Below are 22,109 nucleotides of genomic sequence, written 5' to 3'. Positions count from 1 at the left end.
ATTTTTTTTACATCTTTTAATTTTAAAGTCCAGGTAAACTTGGGGAAATGTATAATTAGAGAATAGAAGTTATAACGTCGGGGGATAAAGTAAGAGTGGGAGGTAATCAGTGACTGACAAGAGGAGAGTAATCAAGAGGGGACCCTGATTTCAATAATGCTTTAGTCTCCGACGCCTACATACCAAAACACAAGGAACGGGCAATAAATCAAGAGGACAAGGGGCATAAATAAAGATGCGAAGTGACCCAAAACAGGTTATATTCAGAGAGAAGCCTCTAGGACCAGAGAAGAGTTTTGAATCAAAAAGATACACTCCTCAGAAAAATGGACAAAGACATGAACAGACAATTCATAAAAATTAATACTAAATAGCCAACAAAAGCAGAAAGTTCAACTTCTAATAAATAGGCACTGATATACTTATTTTCATATCAAATTGGAAAATTTTTACAATAATGCCCATTTCTTCATTCAACAAATATGTACTGAACACACCCTACGTGTTTCACATCATACTAATTATACCCCGGGATATACAGGGGTAATAAACTGGATATGGTCACTGCCCTCATGCAACTTGCAGTCTAGTGTGAGGAGACAGACATGAAACATCACACAAATAATACATAGTTACAATAAATATTATGAAAAAAGCCCAGAGTGTCATGAAAGGATAATATGCCTGAAGGTGCTGGGAAAGCAATGAGAGACCTAACTTCCACTGGGTTTGGTGAGGAGGGAGAGGCCAGGGGAGGTCTTCTGAAGAAGTGCTCATCTATTCTGGGTATTAGCAAAGGGACAAGAAGTACATTCACGTACATCTATGTGAGCATTACCCGAAACAGCTCTTATGGAGGACAAACTAACTGCATACATGACAAGCCTTACAAGTACACATTCCTTCGAAGCAGTGACTGTTCCTCCAGAAATTTATCCTGCGGAGTAATGGAGATATGTGCAAATTTGAGCAAGATTTTCACCATAAGGTTTTTCTAATAGCAAAAACTAGAAACAGCTTAAATGCTCAACCGAGGTTATAAGTTAAATTATGGCATATCCATACTGCCATTAAAAATTATGTTACATGACAATATTTAAGAATGTGGGATGTTCATAACATGTAATTAGGACTAAAAAAAAAGCAGTTCACAAACCTAGATCAAAATGATTCTAATTTTATTTATTTTTTAAAAACTTTTCTGGGTGATAAAAGTATAGGTGATTTTTATTTTTCTTCTATCCTTTTTTGTATTTCAAATTTTCTGCAATCAATCTGTATTACTTTTGTAACAAGAAAAAGTTTTAAACAGACACCTGGACACCTGGGTGATATTCAGAAACACGAGGGCAGAAGCATTTTGGAAGGAAGATGCATGAGGCTAAAAGCAGAAAGGAACAGAAGTTACATCTTAGAGGAATATACTACAGAAACTTTTGGCCATATGGTAAAACATTAATACGTTTCTGATAAAGATCACAAAACTGGCAGAGACACACATGCAGAAGTGATGTTTTCAACTGCTTAAATATTTGCTAGGTAATCTCATTTGACTAAAAGCTAGGCAATATGAAATCTGACTTGCCATACTAAAAATTTCATCTGAACTCATGGGAAAAAAAAAACTATTTTAAGTTGGCCAGAAAATGCAACTTCCAGAGAATTACATTAATTAACTCAATGAATGGCTCTTTCTAACAATAATTGTTTAACATATCCAGTCACTTGTCAAGGATACTCTTAAAAGATAGTTCAGCCAGATCATCAGGTGACATAAAAAAGCTTCTTTTCTTATATGCAATACCAAGTATAACACCCAACTCACATAAAAACTATCAATCGTTTAGGTACAAATTCAAAATTAGGTGCAAACTAAGACCCCAGCCCTCATTTTTAATTCATTTAAGACCAGAAGATCTTCCTTTATAATTCCAGGTACACTACTTTAAATCTCATGCTGAATGTTACAAAAAAGTTTTCTAACGTTTAAGACAGTGGGTAGGGTAGGATGGGGTACTCTTAGATGGTCTTAAGGCTAGAGAACATAGAAATGCCAGATCCCTGGTTCCTTGACCACTCTTACAGGCAATGACCTACTAATGGCAAGCAAAGAAACACCAGCGTTAGCTGTGGTCTAGGACTGGACACTAATGCAGAGAATTCTGATGAGCTGGGCTGGACAGCACATCTGAGGCTTCATTCACCAGAAAATATAGTTAATCCATACTCACCCACTCACAATTTCATTCCTCACCTCAACTTCCTCTCAAGAGCTCAAAATAAAGGAAACTGAAGGGTAAAAAACTTATTCGTGTCTTATAAAACAGGCTTCTAACCATTTGCTGTGTGAAACACAGCATGGCAATGGGCAAGGATTGGATGCTAATGACCAAGCCTGCCTGTTCCTCTTGCAGTAGAAAAATGAAGAAGGATTAATTCTCATTTCACAAAGCAGAAACAAATATTTGTCTTTTTTTTTTTTTTAGATTTTATTTTTTTTTCCTTTTTCTCCCCAAAGCCCCCCAGTACATAGTTGTATATTCTTCGTTGTGGGTCCTTCTAGTTGTGGCATGTGGGACACTGCCTCAGCGTGGTTTGACGAGCAGTGCCATGTCCGCGCCCAGGATTTGAACCAACGAAACACTGGGCCGCCTGCAGCGGAGCACGTGAACTTAACCACTCGGCCATGGGGCCAGCCCCAAATATTTGTCTTTTTAATAACATTTTTCTCTTATAACAAAATAACATATTTTCACTGTAGAAAAATATAAAATACAGACGATCAAAAGAAAATAGAAATCTGCAAATTTACAACTTTAATATTATTAACATATTTATGTTTTTTTCTATGCACATAAAGAAACATATACTTGTAGAGTTTTGAGGGACTACCTAGCAAAGTGATAGGTCTATAATTTTAAAGAAATGGAAAGTTATACTTTTTATAAATAGGATTACATGGGATCTGATAATTATGTAGACTCTAGCCTGCTAGGAAATTAAAATATATAGTTTAGGAATAGAGCCCACTCCTTAGAATAAGATTTAAATAGTTCTGATGGCCAAAACTTCAACTGGAAGTGAGATGTGGTTGTTAGGTTACATCTACGAGGAATTCTTGGAGCTGCAAAACACAGGATGAAATGCAAAGGAAAACAAACATAGAAAAAGTGTACCTGGCATCTCTCTCACTCCATTCCTTGGAGCCATGCCCAAAGCAAAGGTCTCATCTTTGCAGTTGTTACTGCCTGGCTCAGCAGTTAAAGGCAGAGTCTTCCCACTCAAGTCTACAAAGTTTAAAGTCTCGGAAAAAAATTATGCACTATCATATTTTAATATTTTTTCTGGAATTCTTAGTCGGTACAAGAAATTTAGAAAATGCAAATAAGAACATTAAATATTGGAGGGGCCAGCCCCATGGCTGAATGGTTAAGTTAGTGTGCTCCACTCTGGTGGCTCAGGGTTTTGCTGGTTCAGATCCTGGGCATGGACATGGCACCGTTCATCAGGCCATGCTGAGGCGGTGTCACACAGAGCACAACCAGAGGCACTCACAACTACAGTATACAACTATGTACTTGGGGGTCTTTGGGGAGAAGAAGAAGGAACCAAAAAAAAGGAAGATTGGCAACAGCTGTTAGCTCAGGTGCCAATGTTTAAAAAAATAATAATAAAAATTTAAAAAGAACTTTAAACATTGGAAAAAACAAAGCAAACATTATTCATAAACATTACCGTGGTCTATTTGGAAAACCTGTGAGGAATCTATTTAAAACAAACAAGTTCAGGGTGACGTCAACATCACGGTGGAGTGAGTTATTCCCTTTGTCTCTCCCCTCTACGTTACCAGCAATGGGACATCCATTGGCCAGCAAAGGACTCCTGACACAGTACAAGAGGAGGCCTAACAGATCCATGCATCTATACATCTGAAGGTAGGTGAACTAGACCTCCAGCAGGCAGTGGAACCGGGGGAGTAGCCCCCACTCCCTCCCACAGCAGCAGCAATCCAAGGGGTGAAGCCTCACACCAGTGCCCGCACCTGTGAACAGAGGCTGCAGGGGGTGCACTCGCAGCTCAGCCCCTGCCAATAAAAGGGATCCAAATTGGAAAGGAAGAAGTAAAAAACTCGCTATTTGTGGACGACATAATTCTATATATAGAAATCCCCAAAGAATCCACCAAAAAACTAATAGAAATAATCAACAAACACAGTAAAGTTGCAGGGTATAAAATCAACATACAAAAATCAGTTTCATTTCTATATACTAATAATGAACCAGCAGAAAGAGAAATTAAGAATACAATCCCATTTACAATCTTAACAAAGAGAATAAAATACCTAGGAATAAATTTAACTAAAGAGGTGAAAGACCTACACACTAAAAACTATAAGAAATTATTGCAAGAAATCAAAGACATAAAGAAATGGAAAGATATTCCATGCTCATGAATTGGAAGAATAAACATAGTTAAAATCTCTATACTTCCTAAGGCAATCTACAGATTCAATGCAATCCCAGTTGGAATTGCAATGATATTTTTTCTTTTAAAGGTTGGCACCTGAGCTAACAACTGTTGCCAATCTTTTTTTTTTTTTAATTGCTTTTTCTCCCCAAATTCCCCCAGTACATAGTTGTATATTTTAGTTGTGGGTCCTTCTAGTTGTGGCATGTGGGATGCTGCCTCAACATGGCCTGATGAGCGGTGCCGTGTCCACACCCAGGATGTAAACTGGTGAAACCCTGGGCTGCCAAAGCGGAGTGCACAAACTTAACCACTCGGCCATGGAGCTGGCCCCGCAATGACATTCTTCACAGAAATAGAACAAAGACTCCTAAAATCTACATGTAACAACAAAAGACCCCAAATAGTCAAAGTGATCCTGAGAAAAAAGAACAGAGCTAGAGGTATCATAATCCCTGACTTCAAAATATACTACAAAGCTACAGTAATCAAAACAGCATGGTACTGGCAGAAAAACAGACACACAGATTAATGGAACAGAATGAAAACCCAGGAATAAAACCACAGATCTATGGACAGCTAATTTTCAACAAAGGAGTTAAGAATATACAATGGAGAAAGGAAAGTCTCTTCAATAAATGGTGTTGAGAAAACTGGACAGCCACATGCAAAAGAATGATAGTAGACCATTATCTTGCACCATACACAAAAATTAACTCAAAATGGATTAAAGGCTTGAATTTAAGACCTGAAACCATAAAACTCCTAGCAGAAAACAAAGGCAGTATGCTCCTTGACACTGGTCTTAGCAGTATCTTTTTGAATATCATGTCTCCTTGGGCAAGGGAAACAAAAGAAAACATAAACAATGGGACTACATCAAACTAAAAAGCTTCTGCATGGCGAAGGAAACCATCAACAAAATGAAAAGACAACCCACCAGTTGGGAGAAAATATTTACAAATCATATACCTGATAAGGGGTTAATTTCCAAAATATATAAAGAACATATACAACTCAACAACAACAGAAAGAACAACCCGATCAAAAAATAGGCAGAGGATATGAACAAACATTTTTCCAAAGAAGACATACAGATGGCCAACAGGCACATGAAAAGATATTCAACGTCACTAATTATTAGGGAAATGAAAATAATCTAAACTACAATGAGATATCACCTCACATTCATCAGAATTAAAAAGACAAGAAATAACAAGTGTGGAGAAGATGGAGAAAAGGGAACCCTCATACTGCTGGTGGGAATGCAAACTGAGCAGCCATTATGGAAAACAGTACGGATATTTCTCAAAAAATTAAAAATAGAAATACCATATGATCCAGCTATTTCACTTCTGGGTATTTATCCAAAGATTATGAAAACACTAATTCAGAAAGGTTTATGCACCCCTATAGTCACTGCAGCATTATTCACAATAGCCAAGACTTGGAAGCAACCCAAGTGGCTATCAACTGATGAATGGATAAAGAAGATGTGTCGCGCACACACACACACAATGGAATACTACTCAGCCATAAAAAAAGACAAAATTGTCCTACTTGCAACAACATGGATGTACCTTGAGGGTACTATGTTAAGTGAAGTAAGCCAAACAGAGAAAGACAAACACCATATGATTTCATTCAAATGTGGAAGATAAACACGTGGACAGACATAACAGACTAGTGGTTACCAGAGGGGAAAGGAGTTAGAGGGTGGGCATAAGAGGTATAGAGGCACATTTATATGGTGACTGACAAATAATAATGTACAACTGAAATTTCACAATGTTATAAACTACTAGGACCTCAAAATTTTTAAAAACTGGAAAAAAACATTTCCAGATTTTGAGAAAATTATAAATCCACATACAAGAAATGCAATGATACAAGAAGCTCAATGAATCCCAACCAGAACAAATCTAGAAAACTACACCAAGGGACATCAGAATCAAACTGCAGAAAAATAACGACAAAGAGAAAATCCTGAAAGCATCAGAGGAAAAAAACATTTTATACAGAAGAACAAAGATAAGAATTACTATAGACTTATTGTCAGAAACTATGCAGACCAGAAGACAATGGAATTGCCTCTGAAATTCTAAACTGAGGAAAAACCTATCACCCTAGAATTCTACACCCAGCAAAATTATCTTCCAAAAATGAGGACAAAGACTTTTTCAGGTGAACAAAAGCTGAGAATACTCGCTGCCAATAGATTTCTGTTATATGAAATGTTAAAGTTTTCAAAGCAAAATTACACTGGAGGGAAATTTAGGCACAAGGGATTGGAGAGCACCAGAAATAAATGTGGAAAAATATACAAGTTTTTTCATTTTTAACCTCTTTAAAAGATAGTTGACTTATTTTTTAAATAAACAGTATTTTAATACTTATATTAAATTTATATTAAATATTGTTTATTCAAAATACATATTTTATAGCAAAAATAATGATGCATTAAGGAGTATATAAAATGTAGAATTAAAATGTATCACAACAATAGGACAAAGAATGAGAAGGGAGAAATTTAAATCCATTGTTCCAAGGTTCTTACAATCTACATGAAATGGTGTGATATTATATGAGGGTCAAATGTGACTATATGTTGAAAAGCCTTACGCATCCACTAAAAATATTTTTAAGGGCTATAAGTAGTTAACAAATAGCAGCAACAAAATGGAGTCACAAAAAAATACTTAATGAGGAACAAGGTAAAGATGTCCCCTCTCATTGTTGCTTTTTGACATTTTACTATGAGTCCTAGCTAATTCAATAAGACAAGAAAAGGAAATAAAAAGTATACTAATTTAGAAGGAAGAAATACAACTATATTTGTTTGCAGATGACATGTCTACGTAGAAATAAAAAAAATCAACCAAAAAACTCCTGCAACTAATATGCAATTATAGAAAGGCTGCAAGATACAAAGTTAATAATACAAAAGCCAACCACTTTACTATATGCCAGCAATGAATAAGGGGAATTTGAAATTAAAAAAACACACAACCATTTACATTAGCACCCCCCAAAATGAAATACTTAGGTATAAATCTTATGAACAAAATATGTATGAGGAACTGTACAAAACTCTGATCAAAGACAACAAAGAAGTAAATAAATGGAGGGATGTTCCATGTCCACAGATAGGAAGACACAATATTGTCAAGATGTCAGTTCTTTGCAACTTGATCTATAAATTCAATACAATCCCAATCAAAATCCCAGCAAGTTTTTTTGTGGCTATCAGCAAACTGATTAAAAAATTTATAAAAGACCAAGAATCACCAACCCAACACTGAAGAAAAAGAACAAAGTTGGATGACTGACACCACCCAACTTCAAGACTTACTATGAAGCCACAGTAATCAAGACAATGTGGTACTGGCAAAAGAACAGACAAACCAATGGAACAGAACGGAGAGCCCAGAAATAGATTCACAGAAATACAGTTACGCATCGCTTGATGACAAGGATACATTCTGAGAAACGCATCGTTAGGTGATGTTGTTGTTGTGCAAACATCAGAGCGTACTTACACAAACCTAGATGGGACAGCCTACTACACACCTAGGCTACATGGTATAGCCCATTGCTCCTAGGCTACAAACCTGTACAGCATATTAGTGTACTGAACACTGTAGGTAATTTTAACACAACGGTAAATATTTGTGCATCTAACCCTATCTAAACATAGAAAAGGTACAGTAAAAATACAGTACAAGAGATAAAAATGATAAGCCTGTATAGCTCACTTACCATGAAGGAAGCTTGCAAGACTGGAAGCTGCTCTGGGTGAGTCAGTGGTAAGGAAATGTGAAGGCCTAGGACATTACTGTATACTACTACTGACTTTACAAACACTGTACACTCAGGCTACACTAAATTTATTTCAAAAAGCTATTTCTTCAATAATAAACTAACTTTAGTGTACCATAACTTTTTTACTTTATAAACTTTTTAATGTTTTTAACCTTTTGACTTTCATAATAACAGCTTAAAACACAAACGCACTTCATAGGTGTACAAAAATATTTCCTTTATATCCTTATTCTAAAACTTTTTTCTATTTAAAAAATTCCTTATCTTTTTACTTTTTAAACTTTTTCGTTAAAAACTAAGACACAAATGCACACATTAGTCTAGGTCTACACAGGGTCAGGATCATCAATATCACTGTTTCCCACTTCCACATCTTGTCCCACTGGAAGGTCTTGTCTTCAGGGACACTAACACACACGTGGCTGTCATCTCCTATGATAACAATGACTTCTGGAACACCTCCTGAAGCTCTTATTGAAGAGGTGTCACTTTTGAGAAATATGTCCATGGTGGTTTGCATGATTTGGTTCTTTTTTTCATCATAGATTTGATTGTAAACAGATAATACACCATGAACATTCATCTCTATGATAAAAACTTTTTGTTGTTAGGGTCCATGTTTTCAAACGTTTTAAGGAGCTTGCTGAGGTCTGCAAAAGCTTCTGCTAAACACTTTGTGAATTTTCTTGGTAGTTCTTCTTTTCCTGCAGTTTCCTTTTCTCTTGCCTCTTCTTCAGCTATGCGTTCCTGTTCCAGTTCCAACAACCCCTCATTAGTCAGTTCCTCAGGAGCCACCTCTAGGAGCTCCTCAATGTCATCCTCATCCACACCCAGGGTAAAGCTGTCTGCCCTGTCAACCACAGCCTTGTTGATTTTTACAACCTCCTCATCCTTGGAAAATCCTTCGAAGTCATGGACAAACCTCTTGACTGTCTTCTTCCAGATATACTAGGCAATAGGAATTTTTCAGCTTCATTATAACCTTATGGGACCACTGTTGTATATGTGGTCTGTCACCGACTGAAACGTCAATAAATGGCAGATGACTGCATAGTCAATTGATCTTTGATGAAGCAGCAAAGGCAATACAATGGAGCAAAGACAGTCTGTTCAATAATGGTGCTGGAACAACTGGACATCCACGTGCAAAAAACTGAATCGAGATGCAGACCTTACATCCTTCACAAAAATTAACTCAAAATGGATCACAGATCTAAACATAAAATAAAGACTATAAAAATATCCTAGAAGATAACGTAGGGGAACAGCTGGATGGTCTTGGGTTTGACAATGACTTATTACACAAAACACTAGAGCAAAATCCATGAAAGAAAGAATAAGCTGGACTTCATTAAAATTTAAAACTTTGGCTCTGTGAAAGACAACATCAAGAGAATGGGAAGACAAGCCACAGACTGTGAAAAAATATTTGCAAAAGACATATCTGATAAAGGGTTGTCACTGAAAATATACAAAGAACCCTTAAAACTCAACAATAAGAAAACAAAGAACCCGGCTAAAAAATGGGCAAAAGAGGGGCCGGCCCTGTGGCCTAGTAGTTAAGTCTGGCATGTTCTGCTTCGGTGACCTGGGTTCAGTTCCCAGGCACAGACCTATACCACTCGTTGGCAGCCATGCTGTTGTGGTGACCCACATACACAATAGAGGAAGACTGACACAGACATTAGCTCAGGGGAATCTTCCTCAAGCAAAAATAAGATTGGCAACAGATGTTAGCTCAGGGCACATCTTCCTCAGGTTAAAAAAAATAAAGGGGGGGGGCCAAAAGACCTGAAGAGACATCTCACCAAAGAAAATATACACATGGAAAGTAAGCATTTGAAAAGATGTTCCACATTATATGTCATTAGGGAATTGTAAATTAAAAGAGTGAGATATCACTACATACCTATCAGAATGGCCAAAATCCAAAACACTGACAATACCAAATGCTAATGATGTAGCAACAGGAACTCTCTTTCATTGCTTGTGGGAATGCAGAATGGTTATAGACACTTTGGAAGAGAGTTTGGTGGTTTCTTATAAAACTAAATTTATTCTTATCACCCACCCATCATGTTCCTTGGTATTTACTCCAAGGAGGTGAAATCTTATGTCCACACAAAAACCTACATTTATATGTTTACAGCAGTTTATTCATAATTACTAAAACTTGGAAGTAACCAAGACGTCCTTCAGTAGGTAAATGGATAAATAAACTGGTACACCCAGATAATGGAATATTATTCAGTGCTAAAAGGAAATAAGCTTTCAAGCCATAAGACATGGAAGAACCTTAAATGTATATTTAATAATTAAGTAAAAAAAGCCAATATGAAAGGCTATACATTGTATGATTCAAACTGTACAAAAAGGCAGAAGTATGGAGACAGTAAAAAGAGCAGTGGTGGCTAGGGAGGAAGAAGAGATGAGCAGATGGACCACAGATCATTTTGGGAGCAGTGAAACTATTCTGTATGATACTATAATACTGGATACATGTCATCACACATTTGTCAAAACCCATAGAATTTCAAATACCAAGAGTGAACTCTAATGTAAACTACAGACTTTGGGTGATTATGATGTGTCAATGGAGGTTCATCAATTATAACAAAGGTACCACTGTGGTGCAGGACACTCATAGAACAGAGGCTGTGTGAACGTAGGGGCAGGGAGTATAAGACAACTCTCGGCTCAATTTTGCTGTTAACCTAAAATTTCTCTAAAAAAATTTTATTTAAAAGAATTAATTCAAAATAAAGAAGGAAAAAAAATGGGTGAAAATCAAAAAAATAGCAAGATGATAGATGTAAATCCAACCATATCAGTAATCACATTCAATGTAAATGGTATAAACACTCCCGTTAAATGACAGAGATTGTCATATTAGATAAAAAAGCAAGATATAACTATATGCTGCTTACAGGAAGCCCATTTTAAAAGTAAAACAAGTAGGTTAAAAATAAAAGGAGGTGGGGCATCCCTGTGGCACAGTGGTTAAGTTCAGCACACTCCACTTTGGTAGCCCAGGTCTGCAGTTTCGGATTCTGGGTATGGACCTACACCACTTGTCAGTCATGCTGTGGTGGTAACCCACATACAAAATAAAGGAAGATTGACAGGGCGAATCTTTCTCAGCAAAAAATAAAATAAGGATAATTTTTAAAAATAAAATAAAAGGATGTAAAAAGATACACAATGTTAACATTACACCTAAAGAAAGCTGGTATGACTTTGGTAATACCAAACAAAGTAGACTTCAGAACAAGGAATATTATGAGCAATAAAAAGAGACATTTCATAATGATAAATAGGGCAACTCATCAAGAACACATATCAATCCTAAATGTGTATGCACTAAGAGAGATTCAAAAATATCTGAAGCTAAAAGGTAAAATAGACAAATCCCCAATTATATTTGAAGATTTCAACATTGCTCCCTCAGTAATTAATGGGAAAAGCAGGAAAACATCAGTAAAAATATAGAACTCCTGAATGACATCATAACTAACTTTACTAATTGACATTTATAGAACACTCTAATCAAATACAGCAGGAAGCACATTACTTTGAAGTGCATATGAAACAGTCACCAAGACAAACATTCTGGGCCATACAACAAGCACTAATACATTTATAAGAGATGAAATCAGACTATGTTCTCTGAACACAATGCAATTAAATTAGAACTCAACAACATCTCTGAAAAATCCCAAAATATTTGAAAATTAAACACCATACTTACAAATAATCCATAAGAGAGAAGAAATCACAACGGGAACTAGAAAATATTTTGAACTCAATGAAAATGAAAATACAACATATCAAAATTTTTGAGATGCAGCTAAAGAAATACTTAAAGGAAATTCATAGCCTTAAATGTTTATATTAGAAAAAGAGGGACCAAAAATCAATGATCAAACGTCTACCTTAAGAGCAAGAGGAGAAAATTAACACAAAGGAAATAATAGAGATAAGCACAGAAATAAATGAAATATAAAACAGAAAAATCAATAAAACCAAAAGCTGGTTCTTTGAAAAATAAATGGATCAATCTTTAGTCAGACTGATCATAAAAGAGAGAGAGAAAAGACACTGATTATCAATATTAGGAATGAGAGAAGGAGCTTCACCACAGATCCTACGGACCTTAAAAAGATACTGAGTGGATATTATAAATAACTTTACTTCAACACATTTGACAACTTAGATGAAATGGACAACTTCTTGAAAGACATAAAGTACCAAACCTCATTCAAGTAGAAATAGATAATCTGAATAGCTCATTATCTGTTAAAGAAACTGAGTCCATAGTTGAAAATCTTTTCAAAAGAAAACCCCAGGCCCAGTTTGCTTCACTGATGAATTCTACAAAACGTTTAAGAAAAATTAATACAGACTCTTTCAGAATAAAAAAGAAAAACTTACCAACTCATTTCAAGAGGACTGTATTACCATGATTCCAAAATCAGATAAAACATTACAAGAACTACAGAGCAATATACCTTATGCACATAAACACAAAAATCCTTAAGTCCAGCAATATATAAAAAGGATAATACATAATGACCAAGTGGGAGTCATCCAGCAATATCAAGTTGGCTTAACATTAACAAAAAAACAATGTAACTTATGATATAAACAGATTTTTTTCTAAAACCTATAAGATTCTGATTCCAATTACAAGGTATGTGTGGGTTTCCCCCCACATCTAAGCAATTCTCCAACAGCAGCTGGGTATCCTACAATTCAACTCATTCTGACACTATCTACCCGGAGAGTTAAGGGCCAAGTCCCACAAGGCTGTGTGCGGTCCCTATCCCCCACTTCAGATGCCAATCACAAGTCCAGGCTATTACTTGTGTTTCTGACCAAGTGCCTATATCAGAGGTTCCCATGACCTCCTCCTTGGGTTCACTTAATTTGCTAGAGCAGCTCACAGAACTCAGAAACGTTTTACTTAGTAGAGTACTTATTTTTTACAAAAAGGATATAACTCTACACTATATACAAAAATTAACTCAAAATGAACTAAAGACTTGAACATAAGACCTGAAACCATAAAACTCCTAGAAGAAAACATAGATGGTAAGCTCCTTGACATCGGTCTTGGCAACGATTTTTTGGATTTGTCACTCAAAATAAAGGCGACAAAAGCAAAAAGAAAAACCAAGTGGGACTACATTAAACTAAAAAGCTTCAGCACCGCAAAGGAAACCAACAACAAAATGAAAAGGCAACCTACCAAATGGGAGAAAATATTTGCAGATCATATATTTGATGAGGAGTTAATATCCAAAATATGTAAAGAACTCATAAAATAGCAAAAAACAAACACTCCAGTTAAAACATGGGCAGAGAATCTGAATAGATATTTTTCCAAAGAAGACATACAGACGGTCAACAGGTACACGAAATGCAAATCAAAGCCACAATGAGATATCACCTCACATCTGTTAGAAGGACTTTTATCAAAAAGACAAGAAATAACAAGTGTTGGTAAGGGTGTGGAGAAAAGGGAACCCTGGTGCACTGCTGGTGGGAATGTAAACTGGTGCAGCCACATGGAAAACAATACAGAGGTTCCTCAAAAAACTAAAAGTAAAACTACCATATGATCCAGCAACTCCACTTCTGGGTATTTATCCCAAGGAAACAAAAACACTAACTCAAAAGGATATCTGCACCCCCATGTTCATTGCAGCATTATTCACAACAGCCAAGACATGGAGACAAAGTAAGTGTCCATTGATGGAAGAATGGGTAAAGAAAATGTGGAATGTGTGTATACATATATACACAATGGATTATTATTCAGCAGAAAAAAAAAGAAAATCTTGCCATTTGCAGCAACATGGATGAAGCTTGAGGGCATTAAGCTAAGTGAAATAAGTCAAAGAAAGACAAATACCATACGATCTCACTTATATAATCTAAACAAACAAACAACAAAAACCCAAACTCACAGATACAAAGAACAGACGAATGGTTGCCAGAGACAGGGAGCTGGGGGTGGGCAAAATGTGTGAGGTGGTCAAAAGAACAAACTTCCAGTTAGAAAATAAGTAAGTCCTGGGGATGTAATGTACAGCATGGAAACTATAGTTAATACAGTATTAATAATAATTAACATATATTAATATAATTAGATAGATAAAATTATGTATTATATATAAATTATATATTATATAAAACTCATACAGCCACTTTATAAAAAAATGCCAAACTGTTTTCCAAAGCTAAGCATACATTTTCTGTATGACCCAGCAGTCCTACTTCTGGGTATTTACCCAAGAAAAATGACGTCTATGTTCATACAAAGTGTGCATACTTTGTTCATAGTGGCTTTATTCATAATATCCCAAACAGGAAGCCACCCAAATATCATCTAATGGGAAATGGATGATAATTTTAGGTTTATTAATACAGTGGAATGATACTCAACAAGAGAAAAGAACAAATTATTGATACACACTAGATGAATTTCAAAAGCACCATGCTAAATTAAAGAAGCTACACACAAAAGGCTAGATGTTATTTAATTCCATTTATATGACACTCTTGGAAAGTCAAAATTATAGAAAGCAGTGGCTGTCTATGGCTGCAGCTAGAGAAAGAGATTAACTACCAAGTGGCATGAAGGAACTTTCTGAGGGATGATGGAAACGTTCTGTTTCTTGATTTTATGGTGATTACATGACTAGAAACATTTGTCAAAACTCAAACTGTACATTTAAAATGGATAAATTTTACTAAATGTAAATTGTTACTAAAGCTAATTTTTTTAAGTTATAGAAATAAGGCACTTTTATGTCTTGAATTTAATTTCCATGTGCTTATTCTGAGCTCTACTTAAGTTGTTATCTTGCTATCTTAACCAAGCCTTTGTTGGTTACATTCTAGTAGTTTTTATTCAAAGCCCTTCAGTACTACAGTCACAGAAAAACAGCAGAACTGCAGTGCTCAGGGCCAGCCATTCAGGTGAAGATGCTCATGAGGTAAGTTGTAAATATGCTTCTATAACTTTGGTGAGAAGCTGGAACTAGAAATACTGATTTGGGAGTCATTTGCAGAAAATAGTACAAACCACAGAGTTGATAAAATTGTACTCTTTTCTCACTGCCACCTCGCACTTCTTCCTAACCACAGAGCCATAGAAAATACTTGAGTTAAATCTGAAATAAGTAAATGACTGGAATTTTTAAAGGTCAGCTTTTCCATTAGATCTAACTTAAACCCATTTTTGGTGTATTTATATCTCCAAACTCAGATATCTCACCTGGTTTAATTTTTCAGTGTGATTCAGCCTTGAGGTCTCCACTACATTTGACTTAGAAGCCTTTTCCACGTTCAGTACTTGCTTCGGTGGTTCCACGTTTGAAGTGGGTTGTGAAAAGCGTGTCTTTGCTACTGGGGAGCCTGTGGGGTATGACCCTTGTTTTTTCACTCTAAAAGGCTGGGTAAAAATTTTACCTTTTGTGAATAAAAGAAGAAGAGAGAAAAACGGTCACTAGCAATTTCTACTTTATTTTCTGGCAGTTATATATAGAGGCTACTGTGAGCTAATTACCCTCGACTCAGAACTAAAAGTTAAAGTAAGTAAGCTTAATATTTTCATAATAAGGTGATAAAATTTACATATAATGGAAGTGATTAGTTATCTATAGAAGAAAACCAAGAGACCCTAAGTGTGTTACTGAAAAGGCTGGGGCTACCTGAAACTCCACTTAAGGTCACCTGAAGATAACTACAGAAAGGCAGGCTTCAATAGATAAAAACCTAAAAAGCTGTTTAGGAGACTAAAAGGTGTCTCAGCAAGGAGTCTGCTTAGAACTATGCTTCTCAAACTGGATAACTACCTAGCAGGATGCGTGTGGGGGGGGGGGGGGAAAAGCTACAGAATAAAGGATATTATTCTAGAGTTAGATTTTTTTTGTTCAAGATTTGTAGGGAGGGGACTACCAGTGGAGAGGTGTATTCTGTTGTACAACATGGAAGGTGTATCACTGGACCTCACCATAGCCTAGCTCTTTATTTACTCTAAGATCAAAGTCACAAAAAAAAACCTTTACTTCCAAGATCTCCTGATGATAGGAACAAGAGACCACGGACGGGGAACACGAACAATCCAATCACTAGAAAGGAATATCCACCTGCACTATTCAATAAGTTGGCAGACTGCTGTATACAACTCAATCTCTTATAAGCTTAATAGCATGAGTTGTCTCCCTAAATTCGAGCACCTCAAGAATACTGATACGGGTGAGGGCTAGACTCAAAACCCTCAGTGCCCCCCCCCAGCTTTCCCTGACCAGAGTATGTAACCCCCTGCATATCCTCATCAAATTACATTACACACAGAGTTTAAATACCGGTTTGTAAAGTCATGACATTCGCAGGGTTCACCCATATTAATCTAAATACAGATTTTGGAGAAAAAGAAAAATCACTGAAATAGGCACAGAATTCCCCAAATAGGCTCAGTGTATAGATTCTACACTGTCTAGGGTCTAGAGAGACACTATACAAATGATCACATTGGTCTGATGGGGGAGGAAATGCGCTAGACGAGCAGTAATTAAGAGCTGTACTACTTTTCTAGCCCTGTAACTCTGAAAAAGTCATTTGACTTTCCTGAGCTTTCGTTTCCTTATCTATAAGATGAGGTTACCCACCCTACCTGTCTATGGTACCACAATGAGAATCCAAGGTAAAATGCTATACAAAAAAGGTGGTTATCATTACACCATATAAATTACTGCAGTGCCTGCCATGATACCAAAAATCAGTGACAGCAAAGATCAGATAGCAAATGCTATTATTTTTAAAACTTTTCATTTTCCATGTTTCTTTACATGAACACATACAACTAATGTTCATTTTCAGTGCCCTAGAGAGCACTGATCTTGTGTTTTTATAATAACAGCTGCCACTTATTACGAGCTTACTAAATGTCAGGCACTTTACAGACCTCGTCTCATTTAATCTTCAGCACAACTCCAAGAGGCAAGTATTATTATTCCTATTATACAGATGAGGAAACTAAGGTTTAGACATTTTAAGTAACTTGCCTGAGATCACTCAGCAAGAGGTAGAGCCAGGATTCAACTTCAACCAACTCTTGGAGCTCACATACCTCTATCTGTGCCACGACTGCTCCAGAATTTGCTGACCACAATAGTTACGAATGCTAACATGCTTACCTGCTGGCCATCCTCTCTGCTTTTCCTCTGATACGCTCTTCTTTAGCATCAACAAAGAACCTCCTCTGGTCTGCTCTACAGAAATTACATCTGAAGCAGCATTCAGCACTTCAAACATAGAGAGGAATCCATACTGCACATACTGGAATGATCGTCCAAATCGCTTGGCAAACGCCTTTTCAAAATCAGAGAGGAGAACAGGAGAAAATGCCAAAAGGTCTTTCAACTCACTCTTCACAACAGCTGGAAGAATAGGGGGCACCCTTCCTCGGTAAGGTACTCGCGGACGAGAGCTTGGCCCAGAGCAAACACTGGCCCTTCCCTTCTGCACGGAGTTTCGAACCTTATGGCTGCTCCTCTGTTTTGCAACTAAGCTTGCTATTCCTTTGGTGGATTCATCTGGAATGGCTAAGGAGGTGTGAAAAAAGAAATCTTATTTAGGTGAAAATTCACTCCCTTCTTGATCCTTTGCATTTATGGTAATACAGACAATTTTTAACTCTCCAAGGAACTGTGCATCTAGGTAGCATGATAAACAGGAACCCTCAGTTCCTCTATTTCTTGCAGTTTAGCAAGAAATGGGCTTGTTAGCTCCTGTACCAGAGGATGGAGAAAGATAAAGCCCAATATATTCTTACTACTACTAATTGACTCCTTAAAGATCTGAAACTCTGAAGATAAATAATAAACTTCCCTATGATTTTTTTTGTGCTTCATGAAACTTAAAGCATGATTTCATAACTAAAAAGTCCCACTGTTATGTTCCTCCTAATGGTGCAATAATCTGAAATCATATGCAAGATGTAGTTTTTATGAATGCACATCTTTCTGAGGAAAGGTTTCTTGATTTTGCTAAAGCTCTAATTCTGCCCCAAATCTCAAAGGTGCCTATGACCCCCTCCCCTTCAAAGAATTAAAATCCCCTGCCTGGGAGGCAGGATAATTGGTGGAACAATTCTTTACTAAGTGAGTTATTATTACAAAGTTTCTAGACCTTCGAATCTTAAACCTACCTTTCAGTATTACAGTACCATCCCCACAGGGGCAGACACTGACAACATCAGGCATGTCCAACACGAGTTCCATAGTGGACCGATACCCAAGGATTCGGAGTGGTAAATGGTTGCCAACCATGGAAAGGTACTCCTTTTCCAACTGCTGCGGGGTCAAACCATCTTTGGTGGAAATGAGAAGTGACCTTATTTCTTTCCTCAGGCATTCCTGCATACGCTCTTGTTCAGACATTGCACCCTACGGGATTTAAGACAGAAACAGTGCTCACGAGGAAAAGCAGACAACCCCCCACCAAAAACGTAAAAAATAAAACGACCAAGAGCGGAATATAAAACGGAGATGAGAGTTTTAAAAGTGGTTAAGGCAGAAGCAATATGGTGAGGGTTTTCTCAAACTTGTGAAGCCCATCCCCCAAGTCCCCAATTCAAACTGTAAAGCTCAACCTGTGTTGATTAACCCACGTGCGTCTCAAGGAGTCCCTGCCATTGGCTAAGGTGTGAGAAGTCCAAGTTTCCGTCTCGTTTTCGCGGAAGCGTTCACTGGGGTTCGTTTGGGGTGAGTCTACACTGCAAACATCGTATCAGATAGAATCTCTCGTGGACTCTCTGGGAACCAGGACTGGGGTGGAGGGCAACGCAAGCCCGCCTTCCCCAGCGCAGGCAGGGCGCCCCATAAGGGCGCTCGCACCAGCCTCCTTTCTCAGCCCAAACCCGCGGGCAGCCTCCCCGCTTGCCCTCGCCGGAGTCAACGCCCTGCCCTCGCCAGCCCCTCCCCATTCTGCCCAGGCCGGGGTCCCCTTCCCCGCCCGGCCCCCAACGTCTCTCACTGCCCCTGGCGGAGTGCGGCCCCGCAACTGGGGCGGCCCCCAGACGAGACCCCTCAGCGGGCCCGCCCTGCCCGGCCGCCCTCACCGTCTCGCCCCCGGCGCCGGCGCTGCCGTTGCGGGCCCGGGAGAGTCGAAGGCGCTGCCTGGACTAGCGGCCCGGACAGAGCAGCGGCGGGGGCGGCCCGCGCGCCTGCGCACCAGTGCCCGGGGCCGGCGGGGTGCGCCCGGGCCCACAGGCCAGCCCCGCGGCGCGCGGCCAGGGCGACGGTTGGGCATGAGTGGCAGCTCGAGGGTCTAGTCTGGGGGCCGTCCCAGTTGCTGGGCCGCTTGGCGGGACTCTCGGGCAGCGGGATCGCCGGCGCCTACCTCCTCCGACGTCCTTGGAAGACGTGAGGTGGGGCTGCGGCGCGAGAACCTCTCCAACCACCTCCTGGGCAGGGGGCCGTCCCGCCTTAGGGACCCGCAGCCAGCGGGGAGGAGAAGGCGGCCGCGAGGTTCTTAACCCGGGTTTGCCTCAGAATCACCTGTGGAGCTTATTTAAGGGGGAAAAGAAGATGCCCAGGTCTGATGAGCAGAGATTCTGATTCAGCAGGTCTAGATCTCTTTGGGGGGCAATTACAGGCAATTCTCATGCTTGGTGGAGAATCACTGCAGAGCTAGATGCAATCTAGGCTCCCTGAAGAGAGGAATGTGGGCCGTGGACAGCTTTTGGAATGAGCGGAGACCATTCCAGGTGCCACTGGAGATAAAAGAGGTGGGAAACTAAAGAAGAGGCTGTATGGGGAGAAATAACCTGGGGATGTAAGGTCTTTGAAAACCAGGAAACAGTAGTTTAAGAAGTATGGAATAGAGAGGCATAGTATAAAGACTTCCACCTTAAAATGTACAGTCTAATTAAAGGAACAGACAAACCAAAAGAGAACCAAGGAATGTGAATCAAGAAGGAAACCTGAGCACACACATCTACCTTACCTCCCATGACCTATTAAATCCAAAAACAAGCTCTGGGGAACAAAACCTTCCATCAATGAGCCAGGAATATTGAGGAATCCCTAAAAGACAGAAAATAGAAAAGATTTATGGGCTGGTTTATAGCAGAATGGACAGTACTAATTAGCAAATTAACAAAAAGGAAAATGATGAGACATGAAGAATGGATCCAGATAGTCCAACATCTGAATGACAGATGTTACAGAAACAACAGAAAGAATGGTGGTGAGGGTTAGAACGATGAAAATGCCCCAGATTTTCAGATTAAAAGGGCCCACTGAGTCCCTAGACTAACTAATGAAAAAAGATCCCATCCTAGACAAAGCCTAGGACAAAGGGAATCAAGAGTTCTTATACAGAAATATGTTACCTATAAAGCAATGGAAATTAGATTGCCATTCGATTTCCCAATGGGACAAAGCTGAACCTGGAATCCGTTACCCAGCAAAATCAGCATTCAAGTGGAGGAAAAGAAGACTCATGCAAGGATTCAGAAAGTTTATCATCTCACTAAATAACTTGAAAATGATTCCTGCAAAATAAACAATGAGGTGAAAAACACATGATCCCAGATGCTCATCCCCAATTATCTGAGCTAACAGGTAACACATTGAGCACTTAACTACATGCGATTTACAAAGATTATTTGATTTTCTTCCCAATTACTCTGAGAAAGTTACAATTATCCCTATTTTAAAGTGAAGAAACTGATAGACACGGACAAGGATATAAAAAGAGTGACAGGCAATAAAAATATAAAACTAATGATTGCATCTAGACAGTTATTGGTGTACATGGTGAAAATAGAGTTTTAAAAAGATATACTGAAGCTAAATCCCAGATCAGTAACTGCAAACTGAGTGTCAGGGGCTGTTTGAGTCGCTTCAATAAGAAGATCCCATTTGGGGGCTGACCCCGGGGCCGAGTGGTTAAGTTCTCGATCCGCTTTGGCAGCCCAGGGTTCCGTCAGTTCGGATCCTGGGCTCGCATGTGGCACTGCTCATCAAGCCATGCTGGGATGGCATCCCACATGCCACAACTAAAAATACACAACTATGTACCAGAGGGGCTTCGGGAGAAAAAGGAAAGATAAAATCTTAAAAAAAAAAAAAAAAGAAGAAGAAGAAGACCCCATTTGGAAGAGGAGCTACAAGGAGTCGTCATCACTCGGTTGGGTTTACAGTAACGCATTGTCATTCTCCAAGACCTGTCAGTGTTTTGTGGTGGCTAACCTGGGAAGTGAATGGGAGTGAGGTAGGAACCATCATACCCACATCCTTCACGCCTCGGATGGTGACACTCACCGCTGCGATTCTCCAGGTATGTGGTCATGCTTCCAATGTACAATTCTGGCCCTCCACTGGGCGCTTCGTACCAGAATAGCCCTTACTCAGTGAGCGAATGCACCAACGTAGGAATTCTGTCAGTTGCTAAGATCACTTACTCTACCTACTCACGTGGCAGGCAGGGTACATAACCATAGGATGAATCCACAGTCCCACTAGACCTGCCCAAAGGTGAACTTGGACCAGAATTCAGTTCATTTATCACCTAACCCCCATAAGCTCAAAATGTTGAGGGCAAACAGTGATATTTTGGGTCCCAAAAATTAGTGTTAGTTTGTAATTAGTAAGTGATAGTCATGGGAAAGTTTGGGTACTTTTCTCCAGATCAGTTATCTATAAAGTATCACAAGGCCTCAGGGGAAAGGCTGGGATCAAAGTTTTCAGTGCTTAGCTACAGCGTTTCAGCAGCATCCTTCCGTAAGAATATTTAGGCTACTC

General features: G+C 38.7%; 1 protein-coding gene across 1 annotated transcript in view; it reads right to left on the bottom strand.

Moving 5' to 3' along the window:
* TDRD5 (tudor domain containing 5) overlaps nucleotides 1-19,509 on the bottom strand; it is a 77,080-nt gene extending 57,571 nt beyond the window's left edge. The window contains exons 1-4 of the mRNA XM_046683204.1: nucleotides 19,421-19,509; nucleotides 18,509-18,746; nucleotides 17,496-17,903; nucleotides 15,572-15,765 (exon numbers count right to left, since the gene is read on the bottom strand). Coding sequence (XP_046539160.1) covers nucleotides 15,572-15,765; nucleotides 17,496-17,903; nucleotides 18,509-18,740 — 834 coding nt within the window. The 5' untranslated portion in view covers nucleotides 18,741-18,746; nucleotides 19,421-19,509. The remainder of the gene's footprint in view (nucleotides 1-15,571; nucleotides 15,766-17,495; nucleotides 17,904-18,508; nucleotides 18,747-19,420) is intronic.
* Between the last annotated feature and the right edge of the window lie 2,600 nt (nucleotides 19,510-22,109).

Source organism: Equus quagga, chromosome 13 (genome assembly GCF_021613505.1).
Source record: "Equus quagga isolate Etosha38 chromosome 13, UCLA_HA_Equagga_1.0, whole genome shotgun sequence".
NCBI classification, from domain to species: domain Eukaryota; kingdom Metazoa; phylum Chordata; class Mammalia; order Perissodactyla; family Equidae; genus Equus; species Equus quagga.
This window is presented reverse-complemented; position numbering and strand designations above follow the sequence as displayed.